Consider the following 20464-nt stretch of genomic DNA (forward strand, 5'->3'; position numbering starts at 1 on the left):
AAGTGCTAAAGCATTTATTTTAAATTTAGTCATGGCCTGAAGATGCACTACAGGCAGTTGCCTCACGCTTTTTGGAAGAAATTGAAATGTCAGAGGAAATACGAGATGGCTGTATTGACATGTGTAAAAGCTTCCACACTTCTACTATAGATTTATCACGATCCTTCTATGTTGAACTTCAAAGATACAATTATGTGACTCCGACCTCTTATCTTGAATTAATCTCCACCTTCAAACTGTTGTTGGAAAAGAAAAGAAGGTAAAAATGAATTTTTATATTTTTAAGTAAGTTACAGAGATTTATGATTTATTTCATCTATATGTGTGTGTGTGTGTATATATATATATATATATATATATATATATATATATATATAGTGAATTTTGTTAAATTTTTAAATGATTTACTCCACAAACATTTTTAGGGCAGGAAGTGGGTCTTACTCTTTTGTATAGATACATTCCCTAACATGTCAAAAATACATGATCATGTTTGTTGAAGAAAGTGTGTCACTCAAAGCTGTGGTAAGGCTGCAAGATACTTTGACAATAATATTGACAAAAATTACCACTGGAGAGTAATTTTTCTTTGATAATAGAAAAACTTTCCATTTTTTTTTATGTCTCAATTTATTTTATTGTTGAAAGTATTATAGATGTCCCGTACCCCCCCCCCATTGACCCTCTCCACCCTGCACTGCCCCCCAGGCCTTCACCACACTACTGTTTGTGTCTATGGGTTATGCATCTATGCATATAAGTTCTTAGGTTAATCTCTCCCCACTCACCTCCCTGCCCCTGCCCTCCCTCTGAAATTTGTCATTCTGTTCCATGCTTCTACGTCTCTGGATCTGTTCTGTTCATTGGTTTATTTTGTTCATTAGATTCCATGTCTGAGTAAAATCATGAGATACTTGTCTTTCTCTGACTGGCTTATTTTGCTTAGCATAATACTCTCCAGGTCCCACTATGCTGTCTCAAAGGGTAAGGGATCCTTCTTTTTTACAGCTGCGTAGTATTCCATGGTGTAAATGTCTGAGAAGATGCTTGATATGATTTCAATCTTTGTGAACTTGTAGAGACTTGTTTTATGTCCTAACATGTGGTCTATCTTTGAGAGTGTCCTATGTGCACTTGAGAAGAAGGTATATTCTGCAGCTTTGGGGTGAAATATTCTCTAAATGTCAATCAAACCCATCTGATCTAGTGTGTCATTTAGAGTCACTTTTTCCTTATTGATTTTTTTGTCTGGAAAATCTCTTCAGTAAAGTCATTGGGGTGTTAAAGTCCCCTACTATGACTGTGTTGCTTATCAATCTCTCCCTCACATTCCTCCAGAAGTATGTATGTGGGTGTGTATGTATATATGTGTGGGTGTGTATATCGACATATATAGATAGATAAATACACACACACACACACACATATATATGTATATTTAGGTGCTTCTATATTGGGTTCATATATGTATGCTAGGGTTATGTCCTCTTGTTGACCTTTATTGTCCCTTGTTTCAGCCTTCATTTTGAAGTCTATTTTGTCAGATATAAATATTGCTGCTCCAGCTTTTTTTCTTTTTCGTTTCCAATTGCAGGGAAAAATTTTTTCCATCCCTTCACTCTCAGTCTGTGTAGAAAAACCTTCTCTTTAGATACTGAATAGCTGAAACTCAGAGACAGCCACTGAATATACCTAATCAGCTTTCCTTCTTCAAATAAACTTTCATTTGAAAATATCAATACGAATAGCAATAAACTCATGTACTATAGAATGTGTCAGTGTGAGCTTTTTTATGCCACTGAGGGTGCTTTTTACATGCAGAAAAGTATTTTCAAAATTTCCTTTGGTTCTAAAAATTGATAATATGTACATTACAATATAAAACCTTAAGTTAAGCTAGAAAGTTAGAAGTTTGGAAATTTTATTGATCACCTTTAAGAGGGTCTTCAACTAATGCTTGTTCACAAAAACTTATTTAAACAAACTTTTTATATTGTATTATTTTTAAATACATTTTTATTCCCTTTTAAGGTTTGATATAATTAAACTTTCCTACTTAAATAATTAATAAATCTAGTAAATTAAATGTATACATATTGTGAGTCTTAAGTTTTTAAAAAATGTTGGAATATTATCTATAAACTTAATGAGATTTTTACTTAAAAACACAAATCTTACTCTACTACTCAGTTACACAATTTATATATATTGCAGTACCTTTTTATTGAATAACTTGACATGTAACATTGTGTAAGTTTAAACTTGTTACTTTGATACATTTAATATTGCAGTATGATTGTCATTGTACTGCTATTTATGACATTATATAATTGTAGTACAATATCATTAGCTATATTCATTTTACCATGCATTAGAGCTATATGGATTTTTTACTATTCATTATAATTTTGTACCCTTAAACACCATCACTCTTGTCCCCCACACCTAGTGCCCTGGTAACCACCCTTATACTCTGTTTTTTGTAGGTGTGACTTGCAATGCCTCCTGCTGTTGGGGTGCCACAGCTTTCCTATTCACAGTGGTTCACACCCTCATATTTGAATTATACCATTAGTATTTTTTGCATCTACCTAGTTTGATTCCACATACGTGATTTCATACAGTACTTATCTTTCTCTGACTTATCTCACTTAGCATACTGTGCTCAGAGTCCATCTATGTTGTCAGGATGCCCTCCTTTCTCGTGGCTGAATATTCCATTATGTGATTTATGTTGGAACTATAAGGCTAGTCTGTTAAGCTAACAGACCAAACTTTTAAAAATATTTTAAAAATACTTAAAACAGCAAATGTGTATAGATTCCTTGACACACACAAAATAGTAATGCTATGAGTTTGATTTTTGCATACATTTCTAGTTAATTTTAGATGCTTCTGTGGCTAACTCATGATCTCAGGCATTTTGAAGCCCCTTCCCATATTGGCCAGGTTCTACCTGGATCCAGTCGGACACTTTTCACCTGCATTTGTGGAGACTATTGCAATGCCTTCCGCTGCTGGGGTGCCATAGCTTTCCTAGTCACAGTGGTTCACAACCTCATATTTGAATTATCCCATTAGTATTTTTTCCATCTTCCTAGTGAAACCTACAAATCCCTCCCAAGGCTGCTTCTACATGACTTGGTTGAATTTTATTATTTCTTTAGCTCTCAAGATAATTGTCTTTGCATGTCAAATTATGATCTTTAATAGAATCTTGCTTTTTTTCCTTCTTCATATTTTCTCATCCAAGAGAGTCAAAAACTCGTGGAAATTCTGATTAAATGTTGGATATCACTTATGGCTCTGTTTGATTGTATGCTCACAAATTGAAGGCTGTCCTAATGGGGAAAAGGTTATAAAAATGAGACACAAACTTATAGGAAGGTTGAAAGTAATAGTTTTCTAGACATTTTTATATATTCTTATTTGACTTTCAAATCTTCTTTTTTTATTTTAATTCTTCTTTACCTCCACTAGAATTTCCCCCTACAGTTACCCTTCTCGTAATAGCTAAAGCCTTCAGATCTCTCTCTCTTTCTTTAATCCTCACCTGAGGATTTCATTGATTTTTAGAGAGAAAGAGAAACATTGATGTGAGAAAAACATTGATCGGTTGCCTCTCATATGCACCCTGACCGAACCCACAACTGAGGCATGTGCCCTGACCAGGTATCAAACCCACAACCCTTGGGTGTACGGGACAATGCTCCAACCAAGTCGCCCAACCAGGGCCTATAGCCAGGTTGTACTGTAACCTAGAAGCAAGTTAGGTTATCTGCCAAGAAACCAGTGGTTTAGCTAGCAAAGCGTCCCATGGGATGATCCAAAATGCTGACACTGCTTCATGCTTGCAGGAGTGAGACCTTTCCTGTGCCTGCTCTACCAGGTTTCACCTGAAATTGACCTTGATAATATAGTATCATGCATCCAGTATCCCCAGTTGCCACTACTGTGAAATATTTTGCTAACTCAGGGAGAATCAACATGTGACAAAAATGTGGCATGCCCTCACTTATAAATGGTGGGGGTTTTTTTACACTACAGTGAAAGTGTTGAGCTTTATTATCTATTCTTTTTGTTACTTTTGCCTTATTAAAAAAATTCCTATTTTCAGATATTGAATACATTTTAAAATGGTTTGCCACCTTTGGCAACATTCATAATAATATATTTTGGGCGCTGAAGTCTATTTGAAAGAAATGATTATAAGAAGGTTTTAAGGAACAATAGTGTTGTTGGAATAAACAAGTTGACTAATTTTAGAATCGCATTAATTTGATATAGGAGGCTCCTTGCATTAGACCTGGTGTATTTGTTTTTTGAATTTCTGTTATGTGCCTAGATATTGCGCTAGGTACTACAAATACAAAAATGAACAAGACATACTATCTGCTCTTAATTGCACACAATCCAATTTTCTAGAGTTTATATTTTTTGACAAGTTGTTAATATATGTGGAATTTTTTTTACATCAGTCCTTTAGTTATGCCTTGAACAAGCCTGAAAAGCTCAATAACACTTAATATTTTTCCTTAAAGTAGGGTACAGAGCTTGCCAACTCACCTTGTTTTATCTGTTTGCTTTCAGTGAAGTAATGAAAATGAAGAAGCGGTATGAAGTGGGTTTGGATAAACTGGATTCTGCTGCATCTCAAGTAGCCACAATGCAATCTGAGTTGGAGGCTCTCCATCCTCAGTTAAAAGTTGCTAGCAAAGAGGTTGATGAAATGATGGAAATCATTGAAAGGGAATCTATAGAAGTTGCCAAAACGGAAAAAATAGTGAAAGCTGATGAGATAGTAGCAAATGATCAAGCTATGGCTGCTAAAGCCATCAAAGACGAGTGTGACGCTGACCTGGCGGGGGCGTTGCCCATCTTGGAGTCGGCGCTCTCTGCCCTCGATACTCTCACTGCCCAGGTAAGACAGCCACGCCCGGGCTGGCAAGCATGCCGTCGGAGCTCGGGGAAGCTCTTACCGCTGTGCTGCAGCCTGCTCTGTCCCTCCTAGGTAGGCTCCACTATTAACGGTTAAAATAATTTTCAAATTGGCAGATGATTCCCTCATTCACCTGGGGGGAAAAAGAAATACACATGCATAACTAAGACAATTTTGTGAAAGAAGAAAGCTCCCAAATGTTACAACTTCCATGAAAGGACTGTTACCTCAAGAACTTTGCAGAACAACTACAATAATCAACAGAGGCATTAGACCCAAATATATATTCTGATTCCAAGGTGTGCCCTTTTCATAGTTAGACACTTTTGTGATTGGGATACACCTTACAGTAGGTGTGATAAAGTACAGCTGTGCCTCAGTGTGTGTGTGGGGGGGGAACCTGCTTCCAGGACCCCCTTCGGATACCAAAATCTACAATGCTCAAGTTCCTTATATAAAACGGAGTAGTATTTGCGTGTAACCTATGCAAATCCTCTAAATCTAATCATCTTTAGATTACTTACAATACCTAATACAAAGTAAATTTTATGTAAATAGTGAACACTGTTTTGTTTAGGAAATAATGAGAGTATGCGAATGCAGAGCCCATGGATATGGAGGGCTAACTATGTTGTGTCAGTGTTTGTCAGTGGGTTGTTTTGTGTGTGTGATATGTCAAATAATATGGCTTACATTATATTTATAATAGCATATCTTAGATTTGGTGAAATGTGATATTAAATATTAAAAATTAAGATATGAGCCCTAGCCGGTTTGGCTCAGTGGTTAGGACATCGGCCCTCGGACTGAAGGGTCCCGGGTTCTATTCCAGTCAAGGGCACGTACCTCGGTTGAGGCTCGACCCGGCCCCGGTCGGGAGGCAACCAGTCCATGTGTCTCTCTCACATCGATGTTCTCTCTCTCTCTCTCCCTTGCACTCTCTCCGAAAAGCAATGGAAAAAATGTCCTCGGGTGAGGATTAAAAGAAAATTAAGATATGAAAGGGAAACATTTCAATTAAGAAAGATAAAGATGAATTTTTAAAAACAGTGTGGGAGAATCTAGGCTAAACTGTCGGGTGGGGTAGGGAGAGAGGGTTAGAGCCTTCCTTCCTGCCTTACTCCAAAATATATTTCAGACTGACCGGAATTTAACTATAAACAGTTATATTATTATAAAATAGTAGAAAACGTAAGTCATATTTGTAATCTCTAAACAGGCTAGAACCCAGTATTTCTTAAGTGTGAGAAAAATCAGAAAAAACCAAAGCAATATTATTTGTAATACATAGGATCTGGATACTCTTGTATTTTTCATAATTAGGAAAGTTTTTTTAAAAGTTATAAATTTTAGTACCAAAAAATCCCACACATTTTGTTTGGTATATACACTACAGACAGAAGTTTAGAAACACTGGGGAAAAGTATTTGAATTATATGGCAAACAAAAGATTAATATGTCTCTATGTAAATCTCTTACAAATAAGAAAAAAAAGTAGCTCTAAGATTAGATAGTAAACTGATATAAAGAAGTAATTCACCAAAGAAGAAATACAAATAGTCAATAAACATATGAAAATCTACCTTACCTCCCTTGTATTGAAAGAAACACAGATTAAGATGAGACTTATTTTGCCTATCAGAATGCCTACAGATGTTGCTAAGGGTGTATGTAGTAAAACAGGTACCCTTAGGCTTTCTGGAGAGCAGTGTGTGAATATGTGTTAAAAGCTTTAAAAATAAAGGACACGTGTCTTTAATTCAGTATGGCAATTTTAGAGGTTAAAAAAAAAGAGGAAAAAGCATAGATAGGGTGTCAGAACTGTGGTTCATATCTATACATCGGAAGGTGGTCCAGCCATTAAAAATGGTGATGGGTAGACTAACATGGAATAGGTTTCCTAGCATGGAAGGATGTTCGCTATATATTGTTATTGAAATAGGTTTTAAAACAGCATGTATGTTATATATACTATGATTCCATTTGTTAAAATACAGCATATACATAGAAAAAGACATCAGAGAATGCAAACAAAAATGTTTACAGTAGTTAATTATATATGATGGGATTATAAATCTTCATATTTATAATTTCTTTGTATTTTTCTAACATTTGCATCTTTTATAGTTGTTAAGAAGCAACAAAACTCTTACTTTGTAACAGCCAAATCCCTCTTTTGTGTGTTTTTGAAGTAGACATTATGTCATAAGTAATCTTACACGAAGTATCTTCCATCATTATCTTTAGTTCTTAATGTTTTGGGGAGACAAACTTCTCAATGCTTCTTGACAATGCTTCTATCATAGTCACCATTTCTACCCAATGAACAATGAGATTTTGTAGCTTACAGCTTGGTTTGAAAATAGGAACCAATTACAAATGATGCATAAGCAAGCTATTCCTTTTTAATAATTAACATGTTTTTTTCAAGGACATTACTGTGGTAAAGTCCATGAAGAGTCCGCCTGCTGGTGTCAAGCTTGTTATGGAAGCTATATGCATCCTGAAAGGCATCAAAGCTGACAAGATCCCTGACCCCACAGGCTCTGGGAAAAAAATAGAGGATTTCTGGGGTCCAGCTAAGAGACTTCTTGGTGACATTCGATTTCTACAGTCACTTCATGAATATGACAAAGACAACATCCCTCCAGCTTACATGAACATCATAAGAAAAAATTACATTCCAAATCCAGATTTTATTCCAGAAAAGATTAGAAATGCTTCCACAGCAGCCGAAGGTCTGTGCAAATGGGTCATAGCAATGGATTCGTATGATAAGTAAGTACCGACAAAAAGAAAATGAACTGGTATATTCTATTCCAAGCTTGGTCAGTCAGACAGTATGAAACTTAAAAGCTACACCGGTGAGAGAGTAACCTCAGAAAATCATGTCTAATTCTTGCTATGTGCTTACATATTTATTGGAGGCAAGATTATACCAATTAAATAGTATAATACAGTGGTACTTAAACTTTTTGGACTCAGGAGCCCTTTACGCTCTTAAAATTTATTGGAGACCTCAGAAAACTTTTGTTTATCTACCATATTAGAAATTAAAACTGAGAAATTTTTAAATGATATCTATGAATATATTTTAACATAGCAATGAAAACATTACATGTTAACACAACTTATTTTTTAAAAATCCACATTTTCAAAACAATTTATGAGAAGGGTGATGGTATTTTATATTTTAGCAAATCTCTTTAATATGTGCTCTGATAGAAGATAGCTGGGCTCCTAAGTCTCCTTCTTCCATCTGTTGCAATATATTGTTTTGACTGAAGCATGTGAAGAAAATACAGCCTCACACAGATGTTTGGGTGGACGAGCGTGGGGGGACCTCATGGGCTCCCTGAAGGGGAGGAGCACACCTTGGGCCACAGATGGAAAACCACTGGTGTGGTCTCATATATTCTTTACGAGACCAGGAGCCTTTTCTGATGATTGTATGAGAACCATTTATAGCATATACACAGAGTAAAAATTATTGGTTATTTCTTCAAAAAGCAACTTTTACAGGATGTTTTTCATATGCATACATGATACGAATCATTGTACATATATATTACATGCTCTATATGTTTGGGACCATGATATACTATGTTAATGATACATTTTAATTTAATGTTTTATCATTTGTTTAGAAAGATAACATGACTGACTCCATTTCTTAGATAGAGAAAATAATTTAGATCCATTTTCCTACATAGTCCCTTTTATTACCAACATATGTACTTATAAGAAAATTGGGTTTTATTTAAGAGTATATTCTGAAATTTAAAAAAGAACTAAAATGACACATAAAATACCTCACCTTCTCCTCATCAGAATTAAGCCTTAATGAATTAGGCTACTTTCCCCAAACACTATAATATTTTACATGAATATGCTGTTCTTCTGCAAAATCACTAAAATTCCACACAGGCAATAATCAAATATTATTTTGGTAAAAAAACAATTACTTATTTGAAAGCATTATGCATATTTGGTATTAACAGTCATTTCTTATGTACTAGGATCGGGTTTGATTCTTAGATGAAACAGAGAATATAGAAATCAGTGTAGGTTGTATATAAAGACGGGCTTTGAGTTATAATAATGATATTAGAAAAGCAAATTCCGTGATAGTGCAGAGGAATATTAAGTGTATATTTCATTTTTCAATTTTACTCTTTGCAGAGTGGCAAAAATAGTAGCTCCTAAAAAGATAAAACTGGCTGCAGCTGAAGGGGAGCTTAAAATCGCTATGGACGGTCTTAGAAAAAAGCAGGCAGCCCTGCATGAAGTTCAGGACAAGCTGGCCAAGCTTCAGGAAAAGCTTGAACAAAATAAAGAAAAGAAGGCCGACTTGGAAAACCAGGTATGGGCCCGGCCAGGTGTGGCTCAGCGGTTGAGCATCAACCTAGGATCCAGACGATCGGGGTTCGATTCGCGGTCAGGGCACATGCCCGGGTTGTGGGCTCGATCCCCATGCAGGAGGCAGCCGATCAATGACTCTCTCATCATTGATGTTTCTATCTCTCTCTCTCTCTCCCTCTCCTTTCTTCTCTCTGAAATCAATAAAGATATATTTTACAAAAAAAAAAAAAAAAAAAGGAAAACCAGGTATGGGATGATATAGACAAATGTGGGCGAATTGTCAGTTATTGTAAATAAAAATGATGTTCATGCGAGCATATAACACAGCAATCCTCCTTTCTTGCTGGTCAGGAGTTGGTGAACTGTGGCCCACAGGCCAAACTCATCATTGCCCATTTTTATGGTCCACAAGCTAGTACAGTAATGGTTTTGACATATTTTGATGATTACATATTAAATGGTTATATAAGTACCTACATAATATCCTCGATTTTACCTCTTGGGCCCAGAGCCTAAAATATTAACCTTCTGGCCCTTTCCCCACACCATAAGAAAAAAATGCCAATCATCTCTGCCTTGAATTATTAAAATATTGAGCCAGATCATTTAAATTATCCTTCGTAGTGTAGGTAAGGAAATGGGGAACCAAAACATTAATTGACTTAGGTTGTATAAGAGTTCATGGCAAAGCTGAGATTAGAAATCAATACACAGAACCACACTGTGTCTACTGAAATGTCTTTAAGACTACAAACATTGCTGTAACTTACATAGTGATCCTGTTTGCAAAAATTAACTGCTAAAGACTGATTACGCTCCAGAAAAAAAGTCAAAATACTTTTAATAGTCAAATTTTGTTGGGTGCTTATTATGTGCAAGGCACTGTTTGTGTTATCTCATGTATTACAGCCTTCTGAGAGAGGTAATCTTTTTGTACCTTTTTGGAGGAACTAAAGCACAGAGAAGTTGAGCAACTTGTCCATGGTCAACCCAGCTTCTAAGCATTAAGGCTAAGATCTGAACACAGGCAATTTGACTCTAATAGCTATGCTCTTTGCCATGGTACCAGACTACTTCCTTCTACAGTATATGTGCACAAATACTACTACATTTGTGCAAATATGGGACACTGTACTAATAGTTAGAAATGTGACCTATTATTGGGCATGATTTCCAAGTGATAAGTTTTAATTTAAATAATATAACAGATAGTATGTTGTTCCTCACTCTAAATATGTTTCGACTCAACTGTATGTTTGAAATTTTTATTTTTCAAAGTAAAATGTTAAAAATTATGGTAATGTAAAATAGATATATTCACATGTGCATTAAAAATCTGCTTTTGGAGGAGAAATTTTAGCTAAAATATTTTTGCTTACTTGTTTCTGTTGACAACTTTATTATAGTCCAAGACTTGATTTAACATTTCAACATCATTGAGAGAATAATGATGAAGAAACTAGGAAGACAGAAACTGTTAGAAAAGGGAAAGTTAAAAGAAAAAGGTTTAAATTTAGGAAGTATCAAAAAATATTACCAACTAGGTACCTTTTGCTTTTTTAAATCTATCTTTAGATAAAATGATACAGTATTTTATATCTTTTAATCTAAAAGCAATTATTTAATATAAATTTTAATAGCATTAGGAAAAAGTATAAGCCACATTCTTATTACAAAATAACCTAAAGGTCTCTATTTTTATCAGTTATTTACTTCCTCTTTTCATGTGAATTATTTAATTTTGAACTTTAAGATAAACTTTACTTGATATTATCTTCTTCCAAACATAATGATGCTAAATCACTTTAAAATAATTCAGGTATTCTACTGTAGTATTGCTATTGCATGGGTTGAGATGGTTTTTCCTCAAGTTTGCTACTTTTGCAATTACCTTTTTTATTTTTTAATCACATTGCTTAATTATGTATAATCAAATTTGGTTAATAATCTTTTGCACAAAGTAGGCTCTCAGCTATTGATTAATGCCCCAATTTAAGGTTAATTGCAAGTGTCTGAGTAGGTTGATACAGTTTAACAACTTGAAAATTGTGCTTTGTAAGTAAGCATAAATTATTAAAACTTTTAAACATTTAACCTTTAAAATTATTAAATCAGCCATTAGTTAAATGAGTGGAAAATGTTCAGAGAATATTAAAATGCATTTAGATTATTAAAATGGAGGGAAAACATATATATTTGCAAGAGAATGTCCTTTATTGCTTACTTAACTTTTAGTGTCTCATAGTACAGGTCATTTCCTTAAATAGAACTATCTTTGCATTATATGATAAATACCATTATGAATTTCATAAATTGTATTAAAGTACATACTTTATTATGAAAAAAATTCTAAAACTTCCCAGTATTCATAATGAGATATCTCACATTTTTCTTTTAGAGAGTTAAAAAAATTCCAATCAGAAATTTGTAATTAAAAAAAATAATTTATCTCTGAGGGTAAAATCTTGAAGAATTTTAAAATTCATTGTACTTGTGGATGTTGATAAAATTTTACTTTTATTTTTGAGGTTGACTTGTGCAGCAAAAAGCTGGAACGAGCCGAGCAGTTGATTGGAGGCCTTGGGGGTGAGAAAACACGATGGAGCCAAACAGCCCTGGAGCTGGGGCTGTTGTATATTAACTTGACAGGTGATATCCTCATTTCCTCAGGACTTGTCGCTTACCTAGGAGCCTTTACATCGCACTATCGGCAGGTACGGGATAAGGGATATTATCAGTTGATTTCTAAGGTCTCTTCCTGACCCTCCCATGACAGCCAACATTAATCTTAGGGAGGTTTGTTTGTTTTGGTAAGTGTGAGAAGCAAAATGTGTTTAAGTGATTTCTAGTTGTGCATTTAAGTTATTCTCTGAATTAGCCAAAAGGTGCTCTATAAATACTCTCCTAAAATCTAATTGTTTTAGAAACAAAAAGATCTACTTTTAAAATGTAATGTGAAATGGTAGACCCTAATGATGAAATTTCAGTTCCTAAACAAGTAAAAAGGTATCAGTCTTGTGTGTGTGTGTGTGTGTGTGTGTGTGTGTGTGTGTGATCAACTAATCCCTATGAGTTTCAATAATAAACTTCAGAGACTGAAACTTCAGGGAAGGGAAAAGTGAGCTTGCCTAATATAATGTCATATTTCAATCATATCTCAATTAAGAAAAAAGAGAGACAAAAATAGGAAAAGATAAATCTATACTGACATATATTAATAAATTTTAAAAATGAGTACCTGACAAAATTTAGAATATTTACATAGCTACAAAATATCTTCCCACAAAATGCTTATTAATTACAAAGGGAAAGGGGAAAAGAGTAACTTAGCAGAGAAGCTGTAATACAATATTTCATAAGTACTGTCTTAACTCAGTTCTGAATCATGATTAAAAACTCGGAATTCCCTATTGTGGGCAGTTTGCTAAGGCCTTACCACAACCATGTCCCTTATCGGGCTCTAATACTCCAAGGTTACAGTAGGTACATACCCAACTCCCAGAGGCCCCCAGGTACCTGATACCCGTGGATGACCCCTTCTTAGCTGTGTCTCTGGAATTACTCTAAATACTCAGTCCCCAGAAGCCCGTGAAGCCTCGCTCGTCGTACTATACTGCGTCCTGCAGTTCTGCCTTGTTACCCTGTATCTGGGTGCACCCTCTTGAGTCCCAGCTGCTTCTCATTTGGAGCTGTGACAGAGTCCCGCCTTTCATCTGTCCCAGTGTCTTTGTGTTGTGTCCCACTATCCAGAGAAACTTTAATCACACCTAAGATCATGTAATTATGAGACAGAAGCCTGGCAGACAACACTTTAATTAAATGATAAAAATCAACATCGGTAAGTGAACGATTTGACATCATGTACTGCTGATGGAATGCAATGAGAAGAAAACAGCACCGTTTCTGTAATATTCCTGCCAAAGTTGCATGACATGAATTGAATCTTGAGGGAACATCACATAGACACAATTAGGGTGCATTCTGCAAAATAGCTGGCTGATCCAGGTCATAAAAGTCATCAAGTCCCCTCACTGTCAGGGCCTTTCCTGTGCAAACCCAGGGGATGTTGGTCAAACCTACTGAGCAGGAAGCTGAGGGAGGTGGTAGTGCCCACCATGGCCTCTCAGCCGGCGCCACTTCACACAGCGCCGTCATCCACCCTGGGCTGGTACCAACAACACATAGATCCACTTTCTGTGTGCCTCTCCCTAACCTGTTTTCTCCCGGGTGATGTCTTTCACTATTTGTGAATTCTTTCATCTGTAACCTCAGATTGGCCCTTGATTTCTGACTCTTTGAGTGTGAACCTGGATTTGAAGTATCCTTTTGGTTCCTGAACATCCCATGTGGGGTATCCCAAACTCCAATATATGTCCTGATCCTTGTTGGTGTCTAATAGCCCCGCCATGGTTCCTCCCCCAGGGCATGTGAGAGCCAGACACACATTTTCTATGTCCCCTACCAATTCAAACTGGATTTACTCTTATACAATAATATTGTACTAAGTTTTCTGGCTATTTGTAATTTAAAGAAACTATGCAGAAAAACATGGTATTCTCCAACTATTTTATCAGGTAAAACTTTAGAATAATATTTGGCAATTATTTTTTCCATATACAAAATTATGGCTTTATAAGTAAGTGATCTATCTAACCTTTATATTAACATTGTATATAATTAATTTTTATTTGAATACATAGCAGACCTTCTAAATTATAATTTTATTTGAAAACAAAGTCTGATAAACACAAATCATGCTCCCCAATGGCTTTATTTATTTATTATTATTATTTTTAATTTTTGTTCAAAATATTACAGATGTACAAATCATTTTTTAGGTAGAATTTCAACAATGGTTTGTTGACTCAATGAGTGAAGTGTAAACAGAGAATTTGCAAAGTATCCATTTAGGAACCTCTAACATTATTATTTTTTAAAATCTTTCTGTATATGTCTTAAAGAACCAAATGAATGAGTGGACAAATTTGTGCAAAGGAAGGGGTATCCCCTGCTCCGATGATTATTCCCTTATGGGCATCCTGGGAGACCCAGTGACAATTCGAGCCTGGAATATTGCTGGATTACCTTCTGACTCATTTTCTATTGATAATGGAATCATCATAATGTAAGAAAAATATTTTTCTCACAAATTATCTCTATTAATCAGTAGATTTATTTGTGCAGCTTTTAAACAATTATAGCTAGTAAACCTTGATAGTATGAAAGAAAATTTTTGCTTAATTAGCTACGCTAAATATGAATAATCACTTCTTTCTCCTATTAATATTGGGATAGTTGAGTATTAGAGACCATGGTAAACAAACCAAAACACCCAGATTACTTGCTTAATTTTAAATCAATCTTTAGCAAATAGAGCGAAACTCCACCATAAGTAAATGAAGTCCAGAATTTTTATTCCCAGGGTTTTGTTTTTCCAGGTTAGTGAAGAGAACAGCAATGGGTTGGGGGTGGTGATGGTTTTGGGTGGTCCAAATTCTGTATTAGTCCCTGCTGGGTGTGGGACTAACTTAAATGATATGGATGCCCTTCTGGGTCATGAGCTGATTGGAGCTTTTACAACAGTCCCTGCTATTCCTAGAATCTCTCTGTTAGTAGATAAATCCCATGGAGACTGGGCTGGGAGAATACTGGAGGCTCATCCAGCCTCACCTTTACCTCCCAGAAGCTAAGGCCTTCAGCCTGCCCCAGTGAGAACGCTCATCAACTGTGTCATTTCCAAATTCACATTACCATGGGCATTTTATCATTGGGCCAGCCTTCTTGGGGGTGTTAGCATGCTAGGAACAGTGCAGGTAAACCAGCAGTAGGAAATGTTCAGTTCTGTGTTCCACAACTATTTTGATTTGTTGCTAGTCACTACTGAGACAGTAATTGAGATGATAGGACTTAATTTAAAGTAAAAATGGTTGAGGCACGCGATTCTAAAAATAGAATTAACCACTACATGTGAAAACTAGTTATTCTTAAAATTTTTGACTGTAGTATTTATGAAAATTATTCCACAAATTAAAACTCTGGTGAACACATTTCTTTACTTCTCAACAAATGATCTCGACTTACGAATTTATTTCGCATTCATTTACTGAGTTGTTCTACAGGGATTTGAGGTATGAGCAATTTGAATATAATATAAAACAAAACGAAATCTGATGAGACCACCTAAGGGAAGTTAAAAAAGTAGTTACTACTAGGTATTTGAGACAAACTAATCTTTATAGTTGGGCCCTGAGTCAAGTTTAAAGCTTTCTGGGTTTTGCCTGTGCCTGCTGCACAGTTTCCCTACTGGGCTTGTTCTCAGATCAAAGCTAGAAGATAACAAGAAAAAAAACCCACACAAGAAACTCATCGCCTCCTTAGTGGTTGTTCCTCAAATTTTAACTTTCCTCCCATTCACTTGTTATTTACTTTTTAGAATCTGCAAGTAGTTGCTTTTGTGTTTCACCCAGTTAATCAATGGGAGAGAGGTGAGAATGTGCTTATCTCAGCTTGGTCAGCACCGGAAGTCCCTTCCTCTGCTTTGAGGTGATCCGTGCACCAGGATTCTCTTAGAAAATGTCAGTTTTTAGAGTGAGTTTACTTGTATGGTGTTTGTCAGATAATTTCACTAAATTATCATATTCAAACTTTATTTGATCTAGGAATACGCAATTTAGTTGGGGTGGTGCAGTTAAGGTATTATAGAATTACCGTAATAGAATATTCTCATTATGTGAAAGCACTGTACATGTAATAGGGGTGAACTGCAGAAGTTTAGAGGGAAAAGAGATCAAGACGGGCTTTGTGGACTGCTTAGCATTTAAAGTGACCTCGAAACATGAGTAGGAGTTAAACATGAAAGGGTGGGGAGGAAGTGCCTCTTGGACCAAAACCCCAGAATGAACACAAGTGCGGTGGCTAGAAAACTGGAAGCAGCAGCAGGGTGAGTGAACCGTTCAGCCTCTGTGGGAAGCTTGAGTGCTGTCTAGCACCCACAAGTCCTCCAGCCTTAAAAATATCTCTAAAGTGGGACAGGATGAGACTTTCATGTATTTTTTATGTTTTATTCCTTTCTGATTTCCCTCCTCGCACCCTTTAATTTCTTATGGATAGCATTCTCTTCTATTAGTTGATTGCATCCAAGATATGAAACTACTCTTTTGGTCTCATTTCTTTTTAAATATTATGGACTGAGTTGATCAACCCTCGAATTCCTTCTTCCCCCGCGAAACGATTCGTATGTTGAAGCCCTAAACCCCAATGCGCCGTAGAGATAGGGCCTTTAAGGAGGTAATTAGATTCAATGAAGTCATAAGGTAGAGCCCTAATCCAACAGGACTGGTGATCTTGTAAGGAGAGGAAGAGACGCCAGGGATGCATGCGTGGAGCGCTGTGCTGTCTGCAGGCCAAAGAGGGGGCTGCAGGAACCAGGCGTGCCGCACCCTGATCTGTGAGAAATAATCGTACGCTGTTTAAGACAGACTGTGGCACTTCGTTATGGCAGCCAAGGCGACTACTACATTATGTAATGCTGATACTAGAGGATAGGACTATCGTCTTTACCATATAAGCTACACGTTTTATATCAGGCTGTAACTTATATCCTAAAAAATATATGATTATTTTCACCTGGGGGGAGAACTTATCCCATGAAATTCTACAATGAAATTCTAAATTCGTGTTATAATGAAATTGATTTGAATGTATGATCTCGTTCCATCCCCGTTTTTTTCTTTATTTGCCCCAGTTTCCTTTTATTTTCTCCCCCTGCTCTCCTGATGTTCTGTGTGAATTGTCTGTGTTCACTTTTGAAGACTTTCCTCGGGAAAGTGTCCCCTATTATGTTTATTGAAACTTCTAAGAGGAAAAAAACCCCACAGTAATTTTAATGCCAATTACATTTTACACAAGGCAGAAAGTTATTTGGTTGGTACTATATGGTGATGGCAGGGACTAGTTAACCCTTTGTGACCCCGCAAGACCCTGGAAAGTAACCCGGTGTCTCCTAGTTCTCTGTTCTTATCCTAAGAGGGAGGGTGTGAGTGAGAATAAAGCCATAAATAGGAGCCCTCCCATAATGCAAAACCCTGGCTTTCAGGGAATATGTTTCTGTCCATAAGAAGCTCACAATCACTGGGTAAATATGTAATAAACTACATATGTGACATTAAATATACAAGTTTTTGAAACAAATACTGAGTCAACAGTTGTGTAAACACTTAAGGTGTCTGTGGCTATTATGAAGGTTAAATGATATAAAATCACACTTTTTACTTTCTGTTTCACCTTTTCTTTAAGGGTCTAGAGTTCAAAGAGAAATATGATGTCTCAATTCTTTCTCTTTCTTTTGACAGCAGAGAGAAGCTCAGGGTTGAAGTGGTTTGCCCAAGGTCACATGAGTAATTAATGGCAGGGCCTAGTAAAGAACTCAAGGTTTCTGATTTCCATTACTGTTAATCGTTGTCATTGTGACTTAATTAGCAAAAGCAGCAAATATTTTCAAAATGTAATTTAACATTTAGAGAACTGTAATTTTCCAAAAGAAGTAAAAAGACTTGTGTTATGTTTGCCAGATGGCTTTTATAGTTGCCCTTCTAGTAGCCTGCTCAGTTTAAATGTCTCCACTTCAAGAGCACAGTTTCTTAGAGTAAGTTAAAAAGTAAAACATTCCTATAAAGCATAAGCTGTGGGAAAGTGATGTGCATGTGATTAAATGGCATAGAGACAGATCATAGACTGACCAGCATCGTCTTTCTTCTCTCTTTCAGGAACTCAAGAAGGTGGCCTCTGATGATAGATCCTCAAGGTCAGGCTAATAAATGGATCAAGAACATGGAAAAAACGAATAGTCTTCAGCTAATTAAATTAAGTGATCCTGACTATGTCAGGACTCTGGAAAACTGCATCCAGTTTGGCACTCCTGGTACGTGGTTGAATAGCAGGCATACATTACGGGAATGCCTGGAGAGGGCTCAATTACCCAAAATGATGTAGGTTGTTTCCTTTTAAAAATTATTTGTGTCAGACTCATCTTAAGTAATGACTTTGTTAATGTCTTTCATTCTTTATTGATAATTAACCAAGTGAGAGCTTTAGAGATTATAGTTCCAGAAGTTTAGGAGATTTTCTTTGTCTCAAGATTCATTTGTGATGCATCCTCTAATTGAGCTGTTTTAATTTTTGTCTGTTCTTTGTCATTCTTTAGTTCTCATTATAACTCCACATCTGCAATTGAAAGGGCACTTGGTATGCCCAAAGTATTTTAACACATTAGTCCAATTATCTATCTATTCTTCTATCATCGTATCCTACAGAAATAGCAGAGGAGTGAGTACAGATTTCACATGGCCAGCTATTATCTGCCATTGATGATGGAGAGATCAGAGGAAACATAGTCAGGCGTTTTCAATAAAGTTCTATGCACATGTCACACTTGTCAAAACAAAAACCAAAATATTTATGACTGGAGTAAATTGGGGTTGTTAGTCACATTTTAAATTCATGTTACCTATCAAATTTGACTATTTACTTGATCAAATAAATGGAAAAATTATGAAACTACAACATATTTAGCCTCAAAACAAATATAGCAAATCACAGGTACTATTAGAGCTAGTACTGCATAGGAAAATAATTACAAATATTCTAGGTGGTCTCACAGGCATTTTATTTTTGTATATTAATAATGAGTTAGTATTTAAAATATTAATTACAATTTTAGGTTCTGTTAGGGTAAGCATGAAATGAAAAAAATCTAAGTCTACCAATGAAATCTGTGTGACACACACACACACACACAATTCCATCCACCCAACTGGTGTTCTTAGAGTATAGTATAGTGATATGGGAGTTACAAAAAAGGACAATATGATCTCTACTATCAAATGCCTTGCTTTTTAAAAATAGCTAGGATAGATAATATATGTAGCTAACTATAATAAAAATAGAAAGTGGACATATATCACTAACCTTTATTAGAACTACTGTGCTGTTACGGGTAGGCACTCTGGCTCTGGAATTAGAGAAGCTGCCCCTGTTACTCAGTGCTTCATTCAGTGACTTTGCTGAGACTTAGTTTCCCCATCTGTACTTTGGCCATTCAGTGTCAGGAAGAAACGAGCTACTACTGTACTTTGAGTACTTAGAGCAGTGTCCGACAAGCTCCACTTATGTTGTTTCTTTGGTTAGAGATTTACTATGTGATTTATGTGAATCATCTTTTAATTATATTAGTATATTAATTATATTAGTATAATAAGAAAGACACAGATGATGAACTATGACAATTCAGAAGAATTAGAGATTTCTTGAAGAAATTGGCACCTTAAACACTTTAAGTGATTAAAATTACCTAATTTAAATATTCAAATAATTTCCTTCACACAGGTTAAAAAAAAACAGTTTAATGATAATTGAGCATCTACCACATGCTGTGACATTCTGGAGATTTCTATGATCTCAGCCATATAGATGATAATATTGAATTATTTTAGAGAGAAAAGGGCCATAGAGACGTGTCTAGTGTTTTTCAAACAATGGGTCATAACTGTGAGAGATAAAATCAAGTTAGTGGGTCTTGACCAGCATTTTTAAATGAAATGTAATAGAAAATAATAGAACATATTAAGCTGCATAGCATGGAGTAAAGATAAGCATTATTTCATGAAATTTTAAAAGTTTTAGACACATGTGTGTGTACTAGATTAAGATTTAAAATGCATTTCTTACTTGGAGTTGTGGCCATAAAAAAACTGAAATCCAATACTAATTCCAGCCACTTCATTTATTAACAAGGTAAGTGAAGTGCTAGAAAATGTTAGTTACATGGCTTAGCCAAGATTGTATCCCTAAATAAGGGAGTGCTGAATTGGTCCCCAAGTCTTCTGCCTTCGTCCAGTGCTTACTGTGTCATTTACAGTTGCTTTAACCTAGTTTTAGGAATGAAATGCTCTAAAAATAGGTAATGATTATTTACAATGCCTTCTAACATTAGTCATGAGAAAGAGGTGAAAAGTTTTAAATCTATTCTAGAAAGAGAAACAGATGGCATCTTTTAAAACTTTTTATATTTAGCCTTCAAGTAAGAGAACCAATTACTGTTACAGTTTTAAAATACAAGCGGTCGAAGACTCCTCCATTTAACAGGTTGTCTTTAGATATTGGTCT

The 20464-nt window shown here is 35.7% G+C and overlaps 1 protein-coding gene across 1 annotated transcript in view; it reads left to right on the top strand.

The window, feature by feature from the left end:
- Nucleotides 1-20464, top strand: part of DNAH7 (dynein axonemal heavy chain 7) — a 185047-nt gene that overhangs the window by 106834 nt on the left and 57749 nt on the right. The window contains exons 42-48 of the mRNA XM_081142085.1: nucleotides 30-259; nucleotides 4591-4921; nucleotides 7371-7717; nucleotides 9122-9302; nucleotides 11830-12015; nucleotides 14263-14426; nucleotides 18067-18221. Of these exons, the coding sequence (XP_080998211.1) occupies nucleotides 30-259; nucleotides 4591-4921; nucleotides 7371-7717; nucleotides 9122-9302; nucleotides 11830-12015; nucleotides 14263-14426; nucleotides 18067-18221 (1594 nt within the window). The remainder of the gene's footprint in view (nucleotides 1-29; nucleotides 260-4590; nucleotides 4922-7370; nucleotides 7718-9121; nucleotides 9303-11829; nucleotides 12016-14262; nucleotides 14427-18066; nucleotides 18222-20464) is intronic.

This window comes from Miniopterus schreibersii, assembly GCF_964146895.1.
Source record: "Miniopterus schreibersii genome assembly, chromosome: 7".
Classification (NCBI taxonomy): domain Eukaryota; kingdom Metazoa; phylum Chordata; class Mammalia; order Chiroptera; family Miniopteridae; genus Miniopterus; species Miniopterus schreibersii.